The 19,541-nt window shown below is 43.0% G+C and overlaps 1 protein-coding gene across 1 annotated transcript in view; it reads right to left on the reverse strand.

The window, feature by feature from the left end:
- LOC112265333 (disintegrin and metalloproteinase domain-containing protein 10-like) overlaps nt 1-19,541 on the reverse strand; it is a 35,292-nt gene that overhangs the window by 13,529 nt on the left and 2,222 nt on the right. The window contains exons 2-8 of the mRNA XM_042324081.1: nt 18,908-19,061; nt 9,927-10,045; nt 3,597-3,755; nt 2,105-2,205; nt 923-1,072; nt 650-742; nt 214-397 (exon numbers count right to left, since the gene is read on the reverse strand). Of these exons, the coding sequence (XP_042180015.1) occupies nt 214-397; nt 650-742; nt 923-1,072; nt 2,105-2,205; nt 3,597-3,755; nt 9,927-10,045; nt 18,908-19,061 (960 nt within the window). The remainder of the gene's footprint in view (nt 1-213; nt 398-649; nt 743-922; nt 1,073-2,104; nt 2,206-3,596; nt 3,756-9,926; nt 10,046-18,907; nt 19,062-19,541) is intronic.

Here is a 19,541-nt window from a genome sequence, read left to right on the forward strand (position 1 = left end):
AGTGGGAGATGGTCCATCTCTCCAGAACTCCCTGTGGACACACAGACAGGTATTAGTGAGGGTCAGTCCATCTCTCCAGAACTCCCAGTGGACAGACAGATATTAGTGAAGGACGGTCCATCCCTTCAAGACCCATAATGCATCACAAATAGTTTTGGAGCGCCATGGTCTTCGCAAATGAGCCAGACAGGACCAGTAATTGTGTGTCAGTACCTGCAGGAGCTCCAACCCAGGCCAGACCCAGCACACCATCATCAAAGTCCCTGTCAGTGAAGACGTAGGCCAGACAGTAGTCATCATGGTTCTGCTCAGAGTTCAGCTCCAGGAACTTCTCCACGCCGATGTTAGCGAAGCGGAATGGGTTGGACCGGTCCCTCTCATCTGTAGTAGTGTTGATCTGGAGCAGGAAGTGGCCACATGTTAGACATATAACAGGAAGTGGAAACAGGAAGTGATGTCACACCAGACAATAGAAAGTACAACAGGAAGTGGTGACTGGAAGTGGCATCATGACAGACAAACAGGATGCGGTAACAGGAAGTGACATCACTACAGACAACCAGAAGTACAACAGGAAGTGGGAACCGGTGGTGACTGATTGATTGACTGACTGAACGTTGCCAGGTAAAAAAACTGTCTAGGGTCTCACCCGTATCCTCTTGACCATAAAGCTGATGTTCCGGATACCCATGAAGTCTGTTCCCTGGTAGATGGCATCAATAGCCTTGATGTGACTAGAGATCTGGAACAACAACAACAAGATGCATCAGAATTCACGTCATTATTCTGGAATGGAATCTTGACACAGTTCTAAAAACATTGTTGACATGTTTCCCCATCCCCAAAGAACCCGGTATCACACAAACAATACACTTGGTGCTATTGAGGTATACTGTGTGTACGTGTGTGTATCATCCAGTACCTGTGCGATGACAGCCTCCCTGGTCTTGTAGTACTTGAAGAAGAGGTGGTCTGTCTGGATGAAGAGTTGGCAGGTGTTTTTCTCTATCTGAGCCGTCCTCCTCTTCCTCAGCAACACCGGGTCACTGGACGCCTCCTCTGCATGGAGCTTCTGGGAGGAGAGGAAGAGGAAGAGGGGTGGAGCGAGGGGAGGGGGCAGTATTAAAGCCTGTATTAATGTGGACTGTATTGTACCATCAGCTCCCCATGAGGATAAGAAATCCCTAATTTCACTGATGAGATGTCGAGTCGAATATCTGACGCAATATGTAGTATCCACTGAGCTAAAAGATACTTACATGGAGTATCATCACACAGTTACATACACAGAGTATACCAAACACATTCCTAATATTGAGTTGCACCCCACTCTTTTGTCCTCAGAACAGCCTCAATTCGTCGGGGCATGGACTCTACAAGGTGTTAAAAGCGTTCCGCAGGGATGCTGACCCATTTTGACTCCAATACTTCACACAGTTGTGTCAGGTTGGCCGGATGTCCTTTGGGTGGTGGACCATTCTTGATACACAAAGGTGAAACTGTTGAGTGTGAAAAACCCAGCAGCGTTGCAGTTCTTGACACACTCAAACCGGTGTGCCTGGTACTTACTACCATATCCTGTTCAAAGGCACATAAATGATTTGTCTTGCCCATTTACCCTCTGAACAGCACACATACACAATCCATGTATCGCTCAGCGGGCTCTACGTAGAGCGTCCCCTGGGCGGCAGGTGGCTTTGTGGTTAGATCATTGGACTAGTAACCGGAAGTTTGCAAGATCAAATCCCTGAGCTGACAAGGTAAAAATCTGTCTTTCTGCCCCTGAACAGGCAGTTAACCCACTGTTCCTAGGCTGTCATTAAAAATAAGAATTTGTTCTTAACTGACTTGACTAGTTAAATAAAAAGGTCAAATAAAATGTCTCAGTTGTTTCAAGGCTTTAAAATCTTTCTTTAACCAGTCTCCCCCCGTTCATCTACACTGATTTAACAGTGGATTTAACAGTGGATTTAACAGTGGATTTAACAGTGGATTTAACAGTGGATTTACACAGTAGTGCCATAGAGCCCTGGTCCAAAGTAGTGCCCTATATAGGGAATTATGGGTGCCATTTCAGACACCCCCCCCCAGTCTGTTAACTCACCTTGTTTGGCTCCTCCATGGCGGTGGCCTGGTATTTCTTCATCCTCTCAAACACAGAGTGGTCGGCACAGCCCCCCTCTGGACCATACTTGTGGGGGTAATCTAAAGGGAGAGAAACACACACGTTTACATTACCTGAAGTAACATTTGTCACCTTCACGACTTGCCACTTCATCCTCTTCAGCTACTCTTGGATGTCACCAGAGAGCGACACTATAGCCACCAGAGAGCGACTCTATAGCCACCAGAGAGCGACTCTATAGCCACCAGAGAGCGACTCTATAGCCACCAGAGAGCGACTCTATAGCCACCAGAGAGCTACTCTATAGCCACCAGAGAGCTACTCTATAGCCACCAGAGAGCGACTCTATAGCCACCAGAGAGCTACCCTATAGCCACCAGAGAGCAACTCTATAGCCACCAGAGAGCTACCCTATAGCCACCAGAGAGCTACTCTATAGTCAGAGAGCTACCTATAGTCACCAGAGAGCGACTCTATAGCCACCAGAGCTACCCTATAGTCAGAGAGCTACCATATAGCCACCAGAGAGCTACTCTATAGCCACCAGAGAGCGACTCTATAGCCACCAGAGAGCGACTCTATAGCCACCAGAGAGCTACCCTATAGTCAGAGAGCTACCATATAGCCACCAGAGAGCTACCCTATAGCCACCAGAGAGCTACCCTATAGCCACCAGAGAGCTACCCTATAGTCACCAGAGAGCTACCATATAGTCACCAGAGAGCTACCATATAGCCACCAGAGAGCGACCCTATAGCCACCAGAGAGCGACCCTATAGCCACCAGAGAGCGACCCTATAGCCACCAGACAGCTACTCCATAGTCACCAGACAGCTACTCCATAGTCACCAGACAGCTACTCCATAGTCACCAGACAGCTACTCCATAGTCACCAGACAGCTACTCCATAGTCACCAGACAGCTACTCCATAGTCACCAGACAGCTACTCCATAGTCACCAGACAGCTACTCCATAGTCACCAGACAGCTACTCCATAGTCACCAGACAGCTACTCCATAGTCACCAGACAGCTACTCCATAGTCACCAGACAGCTACTCCATAGTCACCAGACAGCTACTCCATAGCCACCAGAGAGCGACCCTATAGCCACCAGAGAGCTACTCTCAGTTCACACCCTCTGCTCCAGTATGCTTCACAAGTGTCCTAGCAGTTGAATGATTAGTCTACACTACAGATGACTATATGAGGACTTGTACCTTAATATATCAGGTAACATAAGGCACATCATTCTCTCAGGCACCACAGCTTAATAAAACAAACAGATGCTGCTGTGGTGCCTAAGAGAATGAAAGGGGCCAGCCCCAAGCCTTCTCTATCCTCCAAATGGAAAACGAACAAACACTCTCACACAATTAAAAGATGACAAGAGGGTACATCAAAGCGTGTTTGTGTTTTTAATAGTGAAAGGAGCTGTATACTCCAGTACACACACATACTACAGTACTTACTGATGTCGTCCTCGTGGTAGATAACTGAATGGAAGGGAACGTCCCGGTCCTTCAGGTATCGCTCAGCTGGCTCTACGTAGAACGTCCCCTGGTACGTCTGGATGAAGCCCTCAAACTTCCCATCCACCACAGACCCATGGCTCAGGGTACCTTTCTCACCTATGGAGAGGGAGAGAGAGAGAGAGAGGGGGGATGAGAAAGCAGGAAACCGGAAAATAAACATTTGAGGAACAGAATCAGAACCAGGAATGAAAGTATCTACACTGTTCTGGAACAGAACCATTATTTTAAAAGCATGGGAACTGGTTATTAATGTTATTTTACATTCCGGGTATTTTTTTCCCTCAGTCCAACAGAAAATGCAACAAAGCACCTATGCAAAGCCCTCTGTCACTCAGAAACTTCTTCCAGTATCTGCCTGCAGCAGGAAATCTTTACCTGTATGTGTGTATGTGTAGGCTACCTGTCCCTCCCCCTCTCTCTGAAGCATAGTGTCATGAAGTTGGCCTGATGGGGGAGGTTTATGACCCCTATAAATACCTTTCCCCTTTTTCCTCTCTCTACCGATGTGACTATTGAGAATTGCTTTGTTAACATGGAGAGTCTGGTAACATCAAAAGGTGGGAGACTGAACCATATTTCAGTAATCCAACCAGTTGAAAATATGCGTTGGTACTTAATGAATATGATGTCAGATCAGTTGGCGTCTGAGACAATATTACTGATAAGACAACATAAACTGTATCATGGAAAGTCTACACATTCTAGTTATCATATTCACATGGAATTGTTGTGCAATTTAAATGTTTAAATATTAAACTATTTATGAAAAGATTAAAATGTAATTGTAGCTCCTAAATGAGAGAATTGGTTTTCATGAGTGAACTATGCTCAACTCAGTGGCCCCGCCCATGTGAACAGACATTGGTTGTAAACTCTGCCAACTCAGTGGCCCCGCCCATGTGAACAGACACTGGTTGTAAACTATGAAACACGGCCCTCTCTCCCAACCCTATATAAGCCCCTTTACGAAAATGTAACTTCCTGTTCCAAGGATGTGTGGACTTGAGGTCCCCACGTTGAAAGGGGAAAGACCACCTACAGAGCTAAGCCAACCTCAGCAAGAACCTAACGAAATTAGCATCGAATTTCAATGTGAAGGTGACGACATACACGCCGGAAGGATGAATTTCGACTATACCAGAATACAGCATGAGCATATAGCATGGCAACTTGGTATGAGCTTTGAACTCATTCACTAAAGAAGTGATACCTCCCAGCCATCGCGTTAGCGCAGCAACTGTAGACGTGGGCTAGAAGAGGACGGACAGAGTATCTGTCCTACCACACGACGACGGTAGTACCAAGTATCCATTCTAACACGGGACATTCTTCAAAGGACAATCTGGCCTCCCATCTACGACCAACCAATCTGAAGCGCAGCTCAGAGTAAATATTTAGTGTATTTTCCTTTTCCAAATGGGCGGATATTTAGAATGCATAAGATTCTGTATTTACGATAGAGTAGCTGCCTACGGCCCAATAGAGACATAGCTTCTCCCTTTGTTCCTCAGTCTTCCCGCTCTTTCATTCAAAACCCAACCCCCTTTCTTTGTGTAACCAGCCGTCATATCTGTTCCGCTCGCTAAGGACGTTTTCCTTTATGACATAATTTGTAATCAATGTATGATCCATTCTGTGTAGATGTAATTCTGTGTGATTATTTTGGGTTTTGGTAAACAAATAATTAAACCAAATTTTGTATTGCTGATTCAACTTGTTAGCCAGGGTTCGTGAAGATAACCAAGAATTTACAACTTTCAGATGAGACTGAATAAGGCGACGATTAAATATTGACTGCTATTGATGTAAAATATTACCAGGTCTTTAAGAGTTTATTCAGGAGATAACAGCTCTATAAACATTATTTTGTGGTGCCCCAACTTTCTAGTTAATTATTTACCTGATTAGCTTAATCAGGTAATATTAATTACAGATAAATTATTTTACAGAATAGCATGTCATATCACTTGATCTGGCATAGCCAAAAGACACGACAATAGTCTAGTAGCCTACTGACATTACAAACGTGATTCAGGAATTGTGGAGAGATATTTCATGAGAGAAGAATGAACTAACCTTTTCAATGCTGGTTAAGGATACTATAGTTATCATGTTTTACATGGGATGTATTAAAAAAAGTACAAAAAAAGGTAAAAATGTGTTTTTATTTAAAATTCTGGTGCCGATCTTCACACACAAGCTCGATAGCTAGCTAGCTAGCTCTGGTCCAACGTAAAAGGTCAGAGCTCTTAGAATGCCTTTAAAGATCAAAAGACATTCCAAATTCTTGCATAGAAGCCGCTCCTCTGTAGGTATAATTCCATGGGTCTAATTCAGATAATTCCATGTCATAACAACAAGATGCCCAGCGCTTCAAGCCAAGCCTCTTTCGCCCGCTCTCTCTACACACCCGCAAAAATTTCAGTCGTATCAAGCGCCCTACACTTGTCTGTCCAATGCATGTAAATAGCTTGCCCATTCCATAGCAAGCTTCTCTATTCGTACTGCTTGGTAAAGTAATTTAATTTGATTTCAGATGTTTAAAAAGGAACCGAAAGAAACAATATAAACTGTTAGTTTTTTGGAGGTTTGAACCAGTTCAGAACTTACATTTCGCTGATTGAAACCGAAAATATTTAAAAATAACTTGGCTAACTCCAGGTATTCTGTCTCTCTCTCTCCCTTTGCTGTTTTAAATATTTTTGGTTTCAACCCCTGTTGGGGAACCAAATGTAAGAAACTGAACTGAAAACAGGGAAGGGAGAGAGAAACAGAATACCCGGACTTGGCCAAAAAGTTATTTTTCAAAATTACCACAACCTCACTCAGGCAATCTTTTTTGGGGGGTTTTAGATAGATGCATGGAACTGTGTCATCCAAAGGGAATTTCTCTTGCACAAAATACAAGTTGATTGCAACACACAGCTAACACAACACATACAGATGAACTCATAGAATGGACACACAGGCCCCCCGCAGTGGTTAAGGGCGCTGCACTGCAGCGCCAGCTGTGCCACCAGAGACCCTGGGTTCACGCCCAGGCTCTGTCGTAACCGGCCGCGACCGGGAAGTCCGTGGGGCGATGCACAATTGGCCTAGCGTCGTCCGGGTTAGGCCGGTAGGGATATCCTTGTCTCATCGCGCACCAGCGACTCCTGTGGCAGGCCAGGCGCAGTGCACGCTAAGCAAGGTTGCCAGGTGCACGGTGTTTCCTCCGACAAGATAGTAGCTACTAACAATTGGATACCACGAAATTGGGGAGAAAAAGGGAGTAAAATCAAATATATATATATATTTTTTTAAATGGACACAATTACAGAGCCATCAAAAAGTATCACACCACTTGACTTAATATACCTTTTTTTTTTTGCAGCCTGAATTCAAACTGTAAAAACACAAACCATTCTCACCCGTTTACACCCAATAGCCTATAATGACAAAGTGAAAACAAGGTATTAGACATTTTTGCACATTTTTAGAAAATCAAAAACAGAAGTATCTAATTTACATAAGTATTCAGAAATAGGGAGGGATATATGCTAGTCAATACATGTTAGAATCCCCTTTGGCAGTGATTACAGCTATGAGTCTTTCTGGGTAAGTAATCTAAGAGCTTTGCACACCTGGAATGTATAATATTTGCCCATTATTCTTTGCAAAATTCTTTAAGCTCTGTCAATTTGTTTGTTGATCATTGCTAGACAGCCATTTTCAAGTCTTTCCATAGATTTTTAAGCAGATTTAAGTCAAAACTCTAGCTCAGTCACTCAGGAACATTCACTGTCTTCTTGGTAAGCAACTCCAGTGTAGGTTATTTCCCCGCTGAAAGGTGAATTATTGTGGAAAGCAGACTGGACCAGGTTTTCCTTGTAAAATACATTTAAAAAAGTTTTTTAAAAATACAAGCATACCCATAACATGATGCAGCCACCACTATGCTTGAAAATATGTAATGTGTTGTATTGTATTGTATTTGCCCCAAATATAACACTTTGTATTCAGGACAAAAAGTTAATTACTTTGCCAATATTTTTTGCAGTATTACTTTAGTGCCTTATTGCAAAAAGGATGCATGTTTTGGAATATTTTTATTCTGTATAGGCCTCCTTTTCACTCTGTCAATTAGGTTAGTAATTGTGGAGTAACTACAATGTTGTTGATCCATCCTCAGTTCTATCACAGCCATTCAAATCTAATCTCACCATCGACCTTATGGTGAAATCCCTGAGCGGTTTCCTTCTTCTCCAGCAACTGAGTTAGGAAGGATGCCTGCATCTTTGTAGTAACTGGGTGTATTGATATACCATTCAAAGTGTAATTATTAACTTCACCATGCTCAAAGGGAAATTCAATGTTTGCTTTTAAAATGTTCACAGATCTACAAAATGGTGTCCTTTGCGAAGCATGGGGAAACCTCCCTCATTTTTGTGGTTGAATCGGTGTTTGAAATTCACTGCTCGACTTAGCAAACTTACAGATATAATTGTATGTGAACCCCGTTCACCTAGCGGAACCCCTCGCCAAGAGCCAATGAAATTGCAGGGCGCCAAATACAAATCAACAGAAATCTCATAAATCAAATTTCATAAATCATAATCATAAATCAAATTTCTCAAACATACAAGTATTAGGCACCATTTTAAAGATAAAATTCTCGTTAATCCAGCCAGTGTCTGATTTCAAAAATGCTTTACAGCGAAAGCTCCACAAACGATTGTTAGGTCACCACCAACTCACAGAAAAACCCAGCCATTTTTCCAGCCAAAGAGAGGAGTCACAAAAAGCACAAATAGAGATAAAATTAATCACTAACCTTTGATGATCTTCATCAGATGACACTCATAGGACTTCATGTTACACATGTTACACAATACATGTATTTTTTGTTCGGTAAAGTTCATATTTATATCCAAAAATCTTATTTTACATTTGCGTGTTATGTTCAGTAGTTCCAAAACATGCAGTGATATTGCAGAGAGCCACATGAATTCACAGAAATACTAAAATAAATAATAAATGTTGATGAAAATTCAAGTGTTCTGCATGGAACTTCAGATACATTTCTCCTTTATGCAACCGCTGTGTCAGATTTCAAAAAAACTTTATGGAAAAAGCATAATCTGAGAACGGCGCTCAGAGCCCAAAACAGCCAAAAGAAATATCCGCCATGTTGCGCAGTCAACATTAGTCATAAATAGCATTATAAATATTCACTTACCTTTGATGCACTCCCAGGAATCGCAGTTCCACAATAAATGCTTGTTTTGTTCGATAATGTCCAAATAGCTTCTTTTGTTAGGGCGTTTGGTAAACAAATCCAAAAGCGTGTTCAGGTCCAGTCGCACGAAAAGTTCAAAAAGTTATATTACACTTGTCAAACTAAGTATAGAATCAATCTTTAGGATGTTTTTATCATAAATGTTTAATAATGCTCCAACCAGAGAATTCCATTGTCTGTAGAAAAGCAATAGAACGAGAGATACCTCATGTATCTCATTTGGGAGCGGCAGGGTACCCTAGTGGTTAGAGCGTTGGACTAGTAACCGGAAGGTTGCAAGTTCAAATCCCAGAGCTGACAAGGTACAAATCTGTCGTTCTGCCCCTGAACAGGCAGTTAACCCACTGTTCCTAGGCCGTAATTGAAAATAAGAATTTGTTCTTAATTGACTTGCCTAGTTAAATAAAGGTAAAATAATCTAATCTAGACCCTTAGGCCAGCAGCCTCGTTCTCAGTCACACGCATTTCTTATTTTACCTTTATTTAACTAGGCAAGTCAGTTAAGAACAAATTCTTATTTTCAATTACCCCTTAGTCAAAAGCTCCCATCCAGCCCCCCTTCACACGAGAAGCTTGAAACAACGTTCTTAAGACAGTTGACAGTGGAAGCCTTAGGAAGTGCAAAATAACCCTTATCCCACTGTGAATTCGATAGGGGCTGAGTTCAAAAACTGTTTGGATTTTTTCTCAGGTTTTTGCCTGCCATATGAGTTCTGTTATACTCACAGACATCATTCAAACAGTTTGAGAAACTTCAGAGTGTTTTCTATCCAATACTAATAATAATATGCATATATTAGCATCTGGGACAGAGTAAGAGGCAGTTCACTCCGGGCATGCTATTCATCCAAAAGTGAAAATGCTGCCCCCTATCCCAAATAAGTTAAGGCGTATTGTGTGTAGACCAGTGACATCTTAATATAACAAGAAAATAAAAGTCAAGGGGTGTGAATGCTCTCTGAATGCACTGTAGTAACATCAGTCCTCACCATATATTTCTCCAGTGTAGATATGAGAGGTGTCATAGTTCACCTCCTGTCCTCCCATGTCTACCTTCAGGTCCTCAGCAAACAGACTGGTGTCTCTCTTCATCCTCAGGTTAAAATGTCTGACAGACAAGAAACAGAGGTTAAGTACCAAGCTATTCATGCCACATTTCTGTATGGTTTATCTGAGTAGGGACCGATACAAACACATTGACTTGTTGATTAAACAACCACCTGATGTGTGTGTGTGTGTGTGTGTGTGTGTGTGTATATAGATATATATAGACACACACAAATATGTTTAGTTACATGCTATAGCTGTTGCAGCAGACTACTCTTCCTGGGGTCCACAATATGTCCATAAACAGAGCCAAAGAAAAAGGCACAGGCCTAGACTAAGACATGAGCTGTTTCGTGCTTGTGGAGAGACGGATCTGAACAAACTAGCAAAGTTCGGAAGACACGTTCTGAAACATCTGTCTTTCTTAAGGTCTTGTTTACCATTCTGAGTACACCACCGAGATGCAACGTTTCAGCTACGTTTCAATTCCCCGTGATGATAACGGTCTCGTCTCAAACCCCTTACTCCTGTGACCCTGTATATTGAGAATAGAATGTCTGTTCTATAGAATATTTCTATGGTCTGAACATTACAATATCTATTTCTCAGGTTGTTATTGTAAAAAAAATATTTAAAAAAATAAAGTGTTTGTGTTCTCAATAACATAGGCCAACCTGATTACATAAATTAAATAATAAATACAAATATAAGAAACTCTGGATGGAAGGAACTAGGCCTTTATTTTTCAGGACTCGGGAGAAAATAAAATGCAAATGAAAGCGAGACGCAGAGATAAAAGACAAGGACATTGGCTCAGCTGAAAATAAAAACATTTATTCTTTTTTTTCTCTCCTGAAAGACGGTGAAAGAGCAGTAAACATTATTTCCACCAACAGAGAAATGAGGTCATCTTAAAAACAGTGTGGCTTTACTGCATTTTTAAAATGATGTTTTTGGGGGGGGGAACAAACACACAAAAAAAAAGTAACATTGTAAATAATTGAAGAACTTAATTCATTACTTCCTGTATGGCTCCTCAAACACTAGAACAGTGAAAGAAAATACATTTTGAGTTGGCCAATCAGGGACTTCTCCCAAAATAAAACTACAAGGAGGTCTATATAGCCTGAATACCAAAGAGTCCCATCTGGAGGAAACCTGGCACCAAACCCTGCGGTAAAGCATGGTGATGGCAGCATCATGCCGTGGGGATGTTTTTCAACGGCATGGAAAGAGACATCAACAACTCGTCCACGGGATCCCAGTGTGGCACCCCCTGCTCCAACCGGGTGCCAGTGTGGCACCCCCTGCTCCAACCGGGTGCCAGTGTGGCACCCCCTGCTCCAACCGGGCGCCCAGTGTGGCACCCCCTGCTCCAACCGGGTGCCCAGTGTGGCACCCCTGCTCCAACGGGTGCCAGTGTGGCACCCCTGCTCCAACCGGGTGCCCATTGTGGCACCCCTGCTCCAACCGGGTGCCCATTGTGGCACCCCCTGCTCCAACCGGGTGCCAGTGTGGCACCCCCTGCTCCAACCGGGTGCCAGTGTGGCACCCCCTGCTCCAACCGGGCGCCCAGTGTGGCACCCCCTGCTCCAACCTTCAAGCATGTGGGTGTGTCTTTGAGATACGTCTTCTTGGTTGAATTGCTGCAAAGAAACCACTACTAAAAGGACACCAATAAGAAGAGACAAGCTTGGACCAAGGAACACGAGCAATGGACATTAGACCGGTGGAAATCTGTCCTTTGATCTGATGAGTCCAAATTTGAGATTTTTTGGTTCCGACCGCCAAGTTTTTGTCAGACGCAGAGTAGGTGAATGGATGATCTCCACATGTGTGGCTCCCACTGTGAAGCATGGAGGTGATGGTGTGATGGTGCTTTGCTGGTGACACTGTCAGTGATTTATTTAGAATTCAAGACACACTTCAACAGCATGGCTCCCACAGCATTCTGCAGTAATACGCCATCTCATCATTTGTTTTTCAACAGGACAATGACCCAACACACCTCCAGGATGTGTAAGGGCTATTTGACCAAGGAGAGTGATGAATTGCTGTATTAGATGACCTGGCCTCTACAATCACCCAACCTCAACCCAATTGAGATGGTTTGGGATGAGTTGGACAGCAGAGTGAAGGAAAAGCAGCCAACAAGTGCTCAGCATATGTGGGAACTCCTTCAAGACTGTTGGAAAAGCATTCCAGGTGAAGCTGGTTGGGAGAATGCCAAGAGTGTGCAAAGCTGTCATTGAGGCAAAGGGTGGCTACTTTGTTTAACACTTCTGGGTTATTACATGATTCCATGTGTGTTATTTCATAGTTGATGTCTTCACTATTATTCTACAGTAAAAATAAAGAAAAACCCTTGAATGAGTAGGTGTGTACAAACTTTTGACTGGTACTATCTATATATATATCTATATATATATCTATATATATCTATATCTATATATATCTATATATAGATCTATATATATATATATAGATATATATAGATATATATAGATATATATATATATATGTATATATATATATCTATATATAGATCTATATATATATATATAGATATATATAGATATATATAGATATATATATATATATGTATATATAGTATATATATATATAGATAGATATATATATATAGATATAGATAGATATAGATATATATATATATACACACACACACTGCTCAAAAAAATAAAGGGAACACTAAAACAACAATGTAACTCCAAGTCAATCACACTTCTGTGAAATCAAACTGTCCACTTAGGAAGCAACACTGATTGACAATAAATTTCACATGCTGTTGTGCAAATGGAATAGACAACAGGTGAAAATAATAGGCAATTAGCAAGACACCCCCAATAAAGGAGTGGTTCTGCAGGTGGTGACCACAGACCACTTCTCAGTTCCTATGCTTCCTGGCTGATGTTTTGGTCACTTTTGAATGCTGGCGGTGCTTTCATTCTAGTGGTAGCATGAGACAGAGTCTACAACCCACACAAGTGGCTCAGGTAGTGGCTCAACCCACACAAGTGGCCCCCTCTTTCCACTGGGATTCTCTGCCTCTAACCCTATTACAGGGGCTGGGTCACTGGCTTACTGGGGCTCTCTCATGCCGTCCCTGGAGGGGGTGCGTCACCTGAGTGGGTTGATTCACTGTTGTGGTCATCCTGTCTGGGTTGGCGCCCCCCTTGGGTTGTGCCGTGGCGGAGATCTTTGTGGGCTATACTCAGCCTTGTCTCAGGATGGTAAGTTGGTGGTTGAAGATATCCCTCTAGTGGTGTGGGGGCTGTGCTTTGGCAAAGTGGGTGGGGTTATATCCTTCCTGTTTGGCCCTGTCCGGGGTGACCTCGGATGGGGCCACAGTGTCTCCTGACCCCTCCTGTCTCAGCCTCCAGTATTTATGCTGCAGTAGTTTATGTGTCGGGGGCTGGGGTCAGTTTGTTATATCTAGAGTACTTCTCCTGTCCTATTCGGTGTCCTGTGTGAATCTAAGTGCGCGTTCTCTAATTCTCTCCTTCTCTCTTTCTTTCTCTCTCTCGGAGGACCTGAGCCCTAGGACCTGAGCTCCAGGACTACCTGACATGATGACTCCTTGCTGTCCCCAGTCCACCTGGCCATGCTGCTGTTCCAGTTTCAACTGACCTGAGCCCTAGGACCATGCCCCAGGACTACCTGACATGATGACTCCTTGCTGTCCCCAGTCCACCTGGCCATGCTGCTGCTCCAGTTTCAACTTCCACCTGACTGTGCTGCTGCTCCAGTTTCAACTGTTCTGCCTTATTATTATTCGACCATGCTGGTCATTTATGAACATTTGAACATCTTGGCCATGTTCTGTTATAATCTCCACCCGGCACAGCCAGAAGAGGACTGGCCACCCCACATAGCCTGGTTCCTCTCTAGGTTTCTTCCTAGGTTTTGGCCTTTCTAGGGAGTTTTCCTAGCCACCGTGCTTCTACACCTGCATTGCTTGCTGTTTGGGGTTTTAGGCTGGGTTTCTGTACAGCACTTTGAGATATCAGCTGATGTACGAAGGGCTATATAAATAAATTTGATTTGATTTGAGGTAGTGCAGCTCATCCAGGATGGCACATCAATGCGAGCTGTGGCAAGAAGGTTTGCTGTGTCTGTCAGTGTAGTGTCCAGAGCATGGAGGCGCTACCAGGAGACAGGCCAGTACACCAGGAGACGTGGAGGAGGCCGTAGGAGGGCAACAACCCAGCAGCAGGACCGCTACCTCCGCCTTTGTGCAAGGAGGAGCAGGAGGAGCACTGCCAGAGCCCTGCAAAATGACCTTCAGCAGGCCACAAATGTGCATGTGTCTGCTCAAACGGTCAGAAACAGACTCCATGAGGGTGGTATGAGGGCCTGATGTCTACAGGTGGGGGTTGTGCTTACAGCCCAACACTGTGCAGGATGTTTGGCATTTGCCAGAGAACACCAAGATTGGCAAATTCGCCACTGGCGCCCTGTGCTCTTCACAGATGAAAGCCGGTTCACACTGAGCACATGTGACAGACGTGACAGAGTCTGGAGACGCCGTGGAGAACGTTCTGCTGCCTGCAACATCCTCCAGCATGACCGGTTTGGCGGTGGGTCAGTCATGGTGTGGGGTGGCATTTCTTTGGGGGCCGCACAGCCCTCCATGTGCTCGCCAGAGGTAGCCTGACTGCCATTAGGTACCGAGATGAGATCCTCAGAACCCTTGTGAGACCATATGCTGGTGCGGTTGGCCCTGGGTTCCTCCTAATGCAAGACAATGCTAGACCTCATGTGGCTGGAGTGTGTCAGCAGTTCCTGCAAGAGGAAGGCATTGATGCTATGGACTGGCCCGCCCGTTCCCCAGACCTGAATCCAATTGAGCACATCTGGGACATCATGTCTCGCTCCATCCACCAACGCCACGTTGCACCACAGACTGTGCAGGAGTTGGCGGTTGCTTTAGTCCAGGTCTGGGAGGACATCCTCAGGAGACCATCCCCCACCTCATCAGGAGCATGCCCAGGCGTTGTAGGGAGGTCATACAGGCACGTGGAGGCCACACACACACTACTGAGCCTAATTTTGACTTGTTTTAAGGACATTACATCAAAGTTGGATCAGCCTATAGTGTGGTTTTCCACTTTAATTTTGAGTGTCACTCCAAATCAAGACCTCCATGGGTTGATACATTTGATTTCCATTGATCATTTTTGTGTGATTTTGTTGTCAGCACATTCAACTATGTAAAGAAAAAAGTATTTAATAAGAATATTTCATTCCTTCAGATCAAGGATGTGTTATTTTAGTGTTCCCTTTATTTTTTTTGAGCAGTGTATATATATGTTGACTCCAATGCTTCCCACAGTTGTGTCAAGTTGGCTGAATATCCTTTAGATGGTGGACCATTCTTGATACACACGGGAAACTGTTGAGTGTGAAAAACCCAGCAGAGTTGCAGTTCATGACACACTCAAACCGGTGCGCCTGGCACCTACTATCATACCCTGTTTAAAAGGCACTTAAATATTTGATCTTGCCCATTCACCCTCTGAATGGCACACATACACAATCCATGTCTCAATTGTCTCAAAGCTTAAATATCCTACTTTAACCTCTTAAATGTAATGGCAAAATGTAAACATAACCAAAAGTAACTGCTATTCATGTGTAATTACATGTTTCTGACATGCAGAAACTTGGATATCTGGAAAGAAGACATTGCAAGATTATGAAGAAATTATCAGAATATAGATAGGAGCGACATAGTTCAAAATACACAAGATCAAGCACACACAAAATAACCTTCTTTCATTGACAAGCTATAAGTGAATTATTGATGACAAGAGCTGGAAACAGATGGCTTCCACAACATGTGAACAATATCAACAACAGAAAAAATGGGATCGATAGAACTAACAACTAGAAATGGGCAGATGTTTTAGTAAGTGGTGTCAGGTGTGGTCACGGGGAGGTTTTCAAGTGTCCCTAAACGTCTCCAAAGTGCACTAAGTCTGTAAATTCGATCATTCCAGTGCTATTACATATTTGGAATCCCTAAATGCTATTTGCTCAGTCTAAAAACACAATTTCTACCATATCAACCTCACTCAAGCATAGTGGTGGTGTTATGGGATATCCAGGGTACATTCGAGTGTCCTTTCAACCTCTCCAAAGTGCCCGAATGTGTTAATTGCACTGTTTTTGCACACTAAAATGTGCCTTAAAGTTATTTTTCACTATAAAAACTACATTCCTACAACGCCAACCTCTCTCAAACATTGTGATGGTGTCGGGTGGACATACAGGGGATACGGATGCAAGCAGACAAAATCATATTTTTGATGCGCAAAGATAGTCACTCGGTGGACTTTCGATGTTGCCCTTAAGTCAAACATCAGATAATAGGCTAGATTTGTTCCTACCAACCTAAGGATTCATTTAATACTCTCCCATGTAGCTATAGCTCAAACACAGACCAAACCAAAGCTTACCTTGTTTACATTTTGTCTCTCAGGGCTGGTGATCAATAACGGTAGATCACAGCCAGACAAATAAGACCTTCTCATGATCTGTGGAGTCCCGGCTTTTGGTGTGAATCAACGTATTTCCCGGGTTTATTTGGTTTATGCTTTCCAAAACGCTAACCGGATTGATGGTAGCAGCCATCTTGCAACCGCACAGTTAACTAGTCCAACGCGCTAACCATTGCACTCCACGAGTAGCCTGCCTGTTACGCGAATGCAGTAGAAGCCAAGGTAAATTGCTGGCTGGCATTAAACTTATCTTATAAAAAACAATCAATCATAATCACAAGTTATAACTACTAATCCAGTTTAACAGGCAATAATAACCAGGTGAAATTGTGTCATTTCTCTTGTGTTCATTGCACGCAGAGTCAGGGTATATGCAACAGTTTGGGCTGCCTGGCTCATTGTGAACTAATTTGCCAGAATTTTACGTAATTATGACATACATTGAAGGTTGTGCAATGTAACAAGAATATTTAGACTTAGGGATGCCACCCGTTAGATAAAATACAGAACGGTTCCGTATTTCACTGAAATAATAAACGTTTTGTTTTAGAAATGATATTTTCCGGATTCGATTATATTAATGACCATAGGCTCGTATTTCTGTGTTGTTATGTTATAATTAAGTCTGATTTGATAGAGCAGTCTGACTGAGCAGCAGCAGGCCCGTAATCATTCATTCAAACAGCACTTTCGTGCATTTTGCCAGCAGCCCTTCGCAAGCACAGCGCTGTTGATGACTTCAAGCTTATCAGCCTAATGGCTGGTGTAACCAATGTGAAATGGCTAGCTAGTTAGCTGGGTGTGCGCTAATACTGTTTCAAACTTCACTCGCTTTTAGATTTGGAGTAGTTATTCCCCTTGGGCTGCAAGGGCCGCAGCTTTTGTGGAGCAATGGGTCACGATGCTTCGAGTGTTGCTGTTGTCGATGTGTTCCTGGTTCGAGCCCAGGTAGGGGCTCCTCTTACCTTGGAATATTGAAGTCTCATGTTAAAAGGAACCACCAACTTTCATATATTCTCATGTTCTGAGCAAGGAACTTAAACGTTAGCTTTTTTTACATGGCACATATTTTACATGGCACACACTACTTTCTTCTCCAATGCTTTGTTTTTGCATTATTTAAACCAAATTGAACATGTTTCATAATTTATTTGAGGCTAAATTGATTTTATTAATGTTTTATATTAAGTTAAAATAAGTGTTAATTCAGTATTATTGTAATTGTCATTATTACAAACGTGTTTTTTTATTTCTTAAATCGGCCGACTAAATCGGTATCGGCCTTTTTGGTCCTCCAATAATCGGTATCGGCGTTGCCCCTTTCTATAGGTCACCTGTTTGTATCAATTACAAAGACATTGACAACCTTGTATTTGTAGTCAACTCTGTTCTGAAGTTATCTGCGGTCACAGGGAGATGGCTAAACCATCTGATTCTATGTGTATATGGTGACGTTGGAGGGCAAAAAAAAAAAAAAAAAACATCTAATGACACACTTAGCTGTTCTACGGGTGGTACGAGGCAGGCGTTAGATTCCGAGCTTAACAATGGTTTTGGGACACCGCGCTGTGATTTAACATCGCTCCTACGAAGGTTCTAACGATGAACTAAGCCTTAAGATGGTTTTGTGAAACTGGGCCCTGGTATCAGGCTAAATTAATTCCAAGCCAGGACTCAGAGCTTTAGAGACTCCTGCTTTTCAGAACAGCTGCAGACATCCTCCTCTCCTTCTTTTGTATTTATTTGTTTCCACAGCTTCCATCTCTGTTAAGCAGTAGCATCTGAGGCTAGGAGCAATGGGAGCACCAGGCTTTGCCACTGGCAGAATGAGAGGCCTAGTCCCCTCCCTGCCAAGCTAGCAACAGATCTGAGTTCAAATAGTATTTGAAGTTTTTAAAATACTTTGAGCGTTTGCTCTGGCCTCCTAGGAGTGCTAGATAAGCCGGGTTTGCCATTGGGGGCCAACTCTAATGAGCAATTAAGCCAGGCAAGCTCAATCAAGCACAGATAAAGTATTTGAAATGATTTTAAATAGTATTTGAACCCAGGTCAGACTAACCGACAGATGGTCTCGGCTGGGCACAGCGCAGGGAGAGAACAGAGCACTTCGCTCTCCCACAAAGCCAGGCAAGGCTTGTTTAGAAGGTACAGGATATTCATAATTTAGGCTATGTTCTATCAAAATAATTAAAGATGGAAAACAAGGCTAAACAACCATTTTTTTAAAACAACAATAATGCCTATGTTTTTGAGGAACATCACAGTTCAGTTATTTAGGAATAAGACTCATGTTGAAGATGAGGTTCACTCCTGATACTTCATTTAGACTTAACAAAATAAACTACATCACAAAAACAGACACACAGACATACAAGCACAGTGAAAAAGTCTGGGACACTAACCTTCCGTGTGCGTGGAAGTCTAGATGGAGAAATGTGTCTTGGTGGTGGAGGGCCCTCTTGGCTCTCAGGTGCTTGTCCTGTAACTCATAGGTGTTATAGGACAGACCCTCGTAGTGACGCACATACTTGTTCAGGGGGTTCCCATAATGATAACCTGGAGAGATGATAACACAGAGGAACTAAGACCCACTAGAACAACACCACCACACAGGACACCTCTTCAAACCACAGGCTGTAAGCTGAATATTAAACTACAATTCTATAATTCGTTATCTTCTTCGAGGCCTAGCTATAATCAACAAGCCATATAAAGATAGTAGCATCGAACTTGAAAAAGACTGAAAACGTGACAGCACACTAGTCCTCATAACATCCATGATCCTACATTATTCTAGCCAAGCCTGGAAACACAATACTCTACTCATTCAGAACAAAAGGCACATTCTGTTTGGAATTACATAGGATTCCTGATTTGTGGAGGCCACCATAATGCCTGCCTGCCCCCCCCCCCCAATGACTAAAACTATCAAAGACGGCAAGTGTCGTCACATTGTTGCAAAGGAGTGGTAGTTCATTGAGCGTACAGCCTAGTCTACATCCACGGTTCTCCCAAAGATTTATTAACAAGGTGGTG

This window comes from Oncorhynchus tshawytscha, linkage group LG01 (genome assembly GCF_018296145.1).
Source record: "Oncorhynchus tshawytscha isolate Ot180627B linkage group LG01, Otsh_v2.0, whole genome shotgun sequence".
In the NCBI taxonomy this organism is placed as follows: Eukaryota; Metazoa; Chordata; class Actinopteri; order Salmoniformes; family Salmonidae; genus Oncorhynchus; species Oncorhynchus tshawytscha.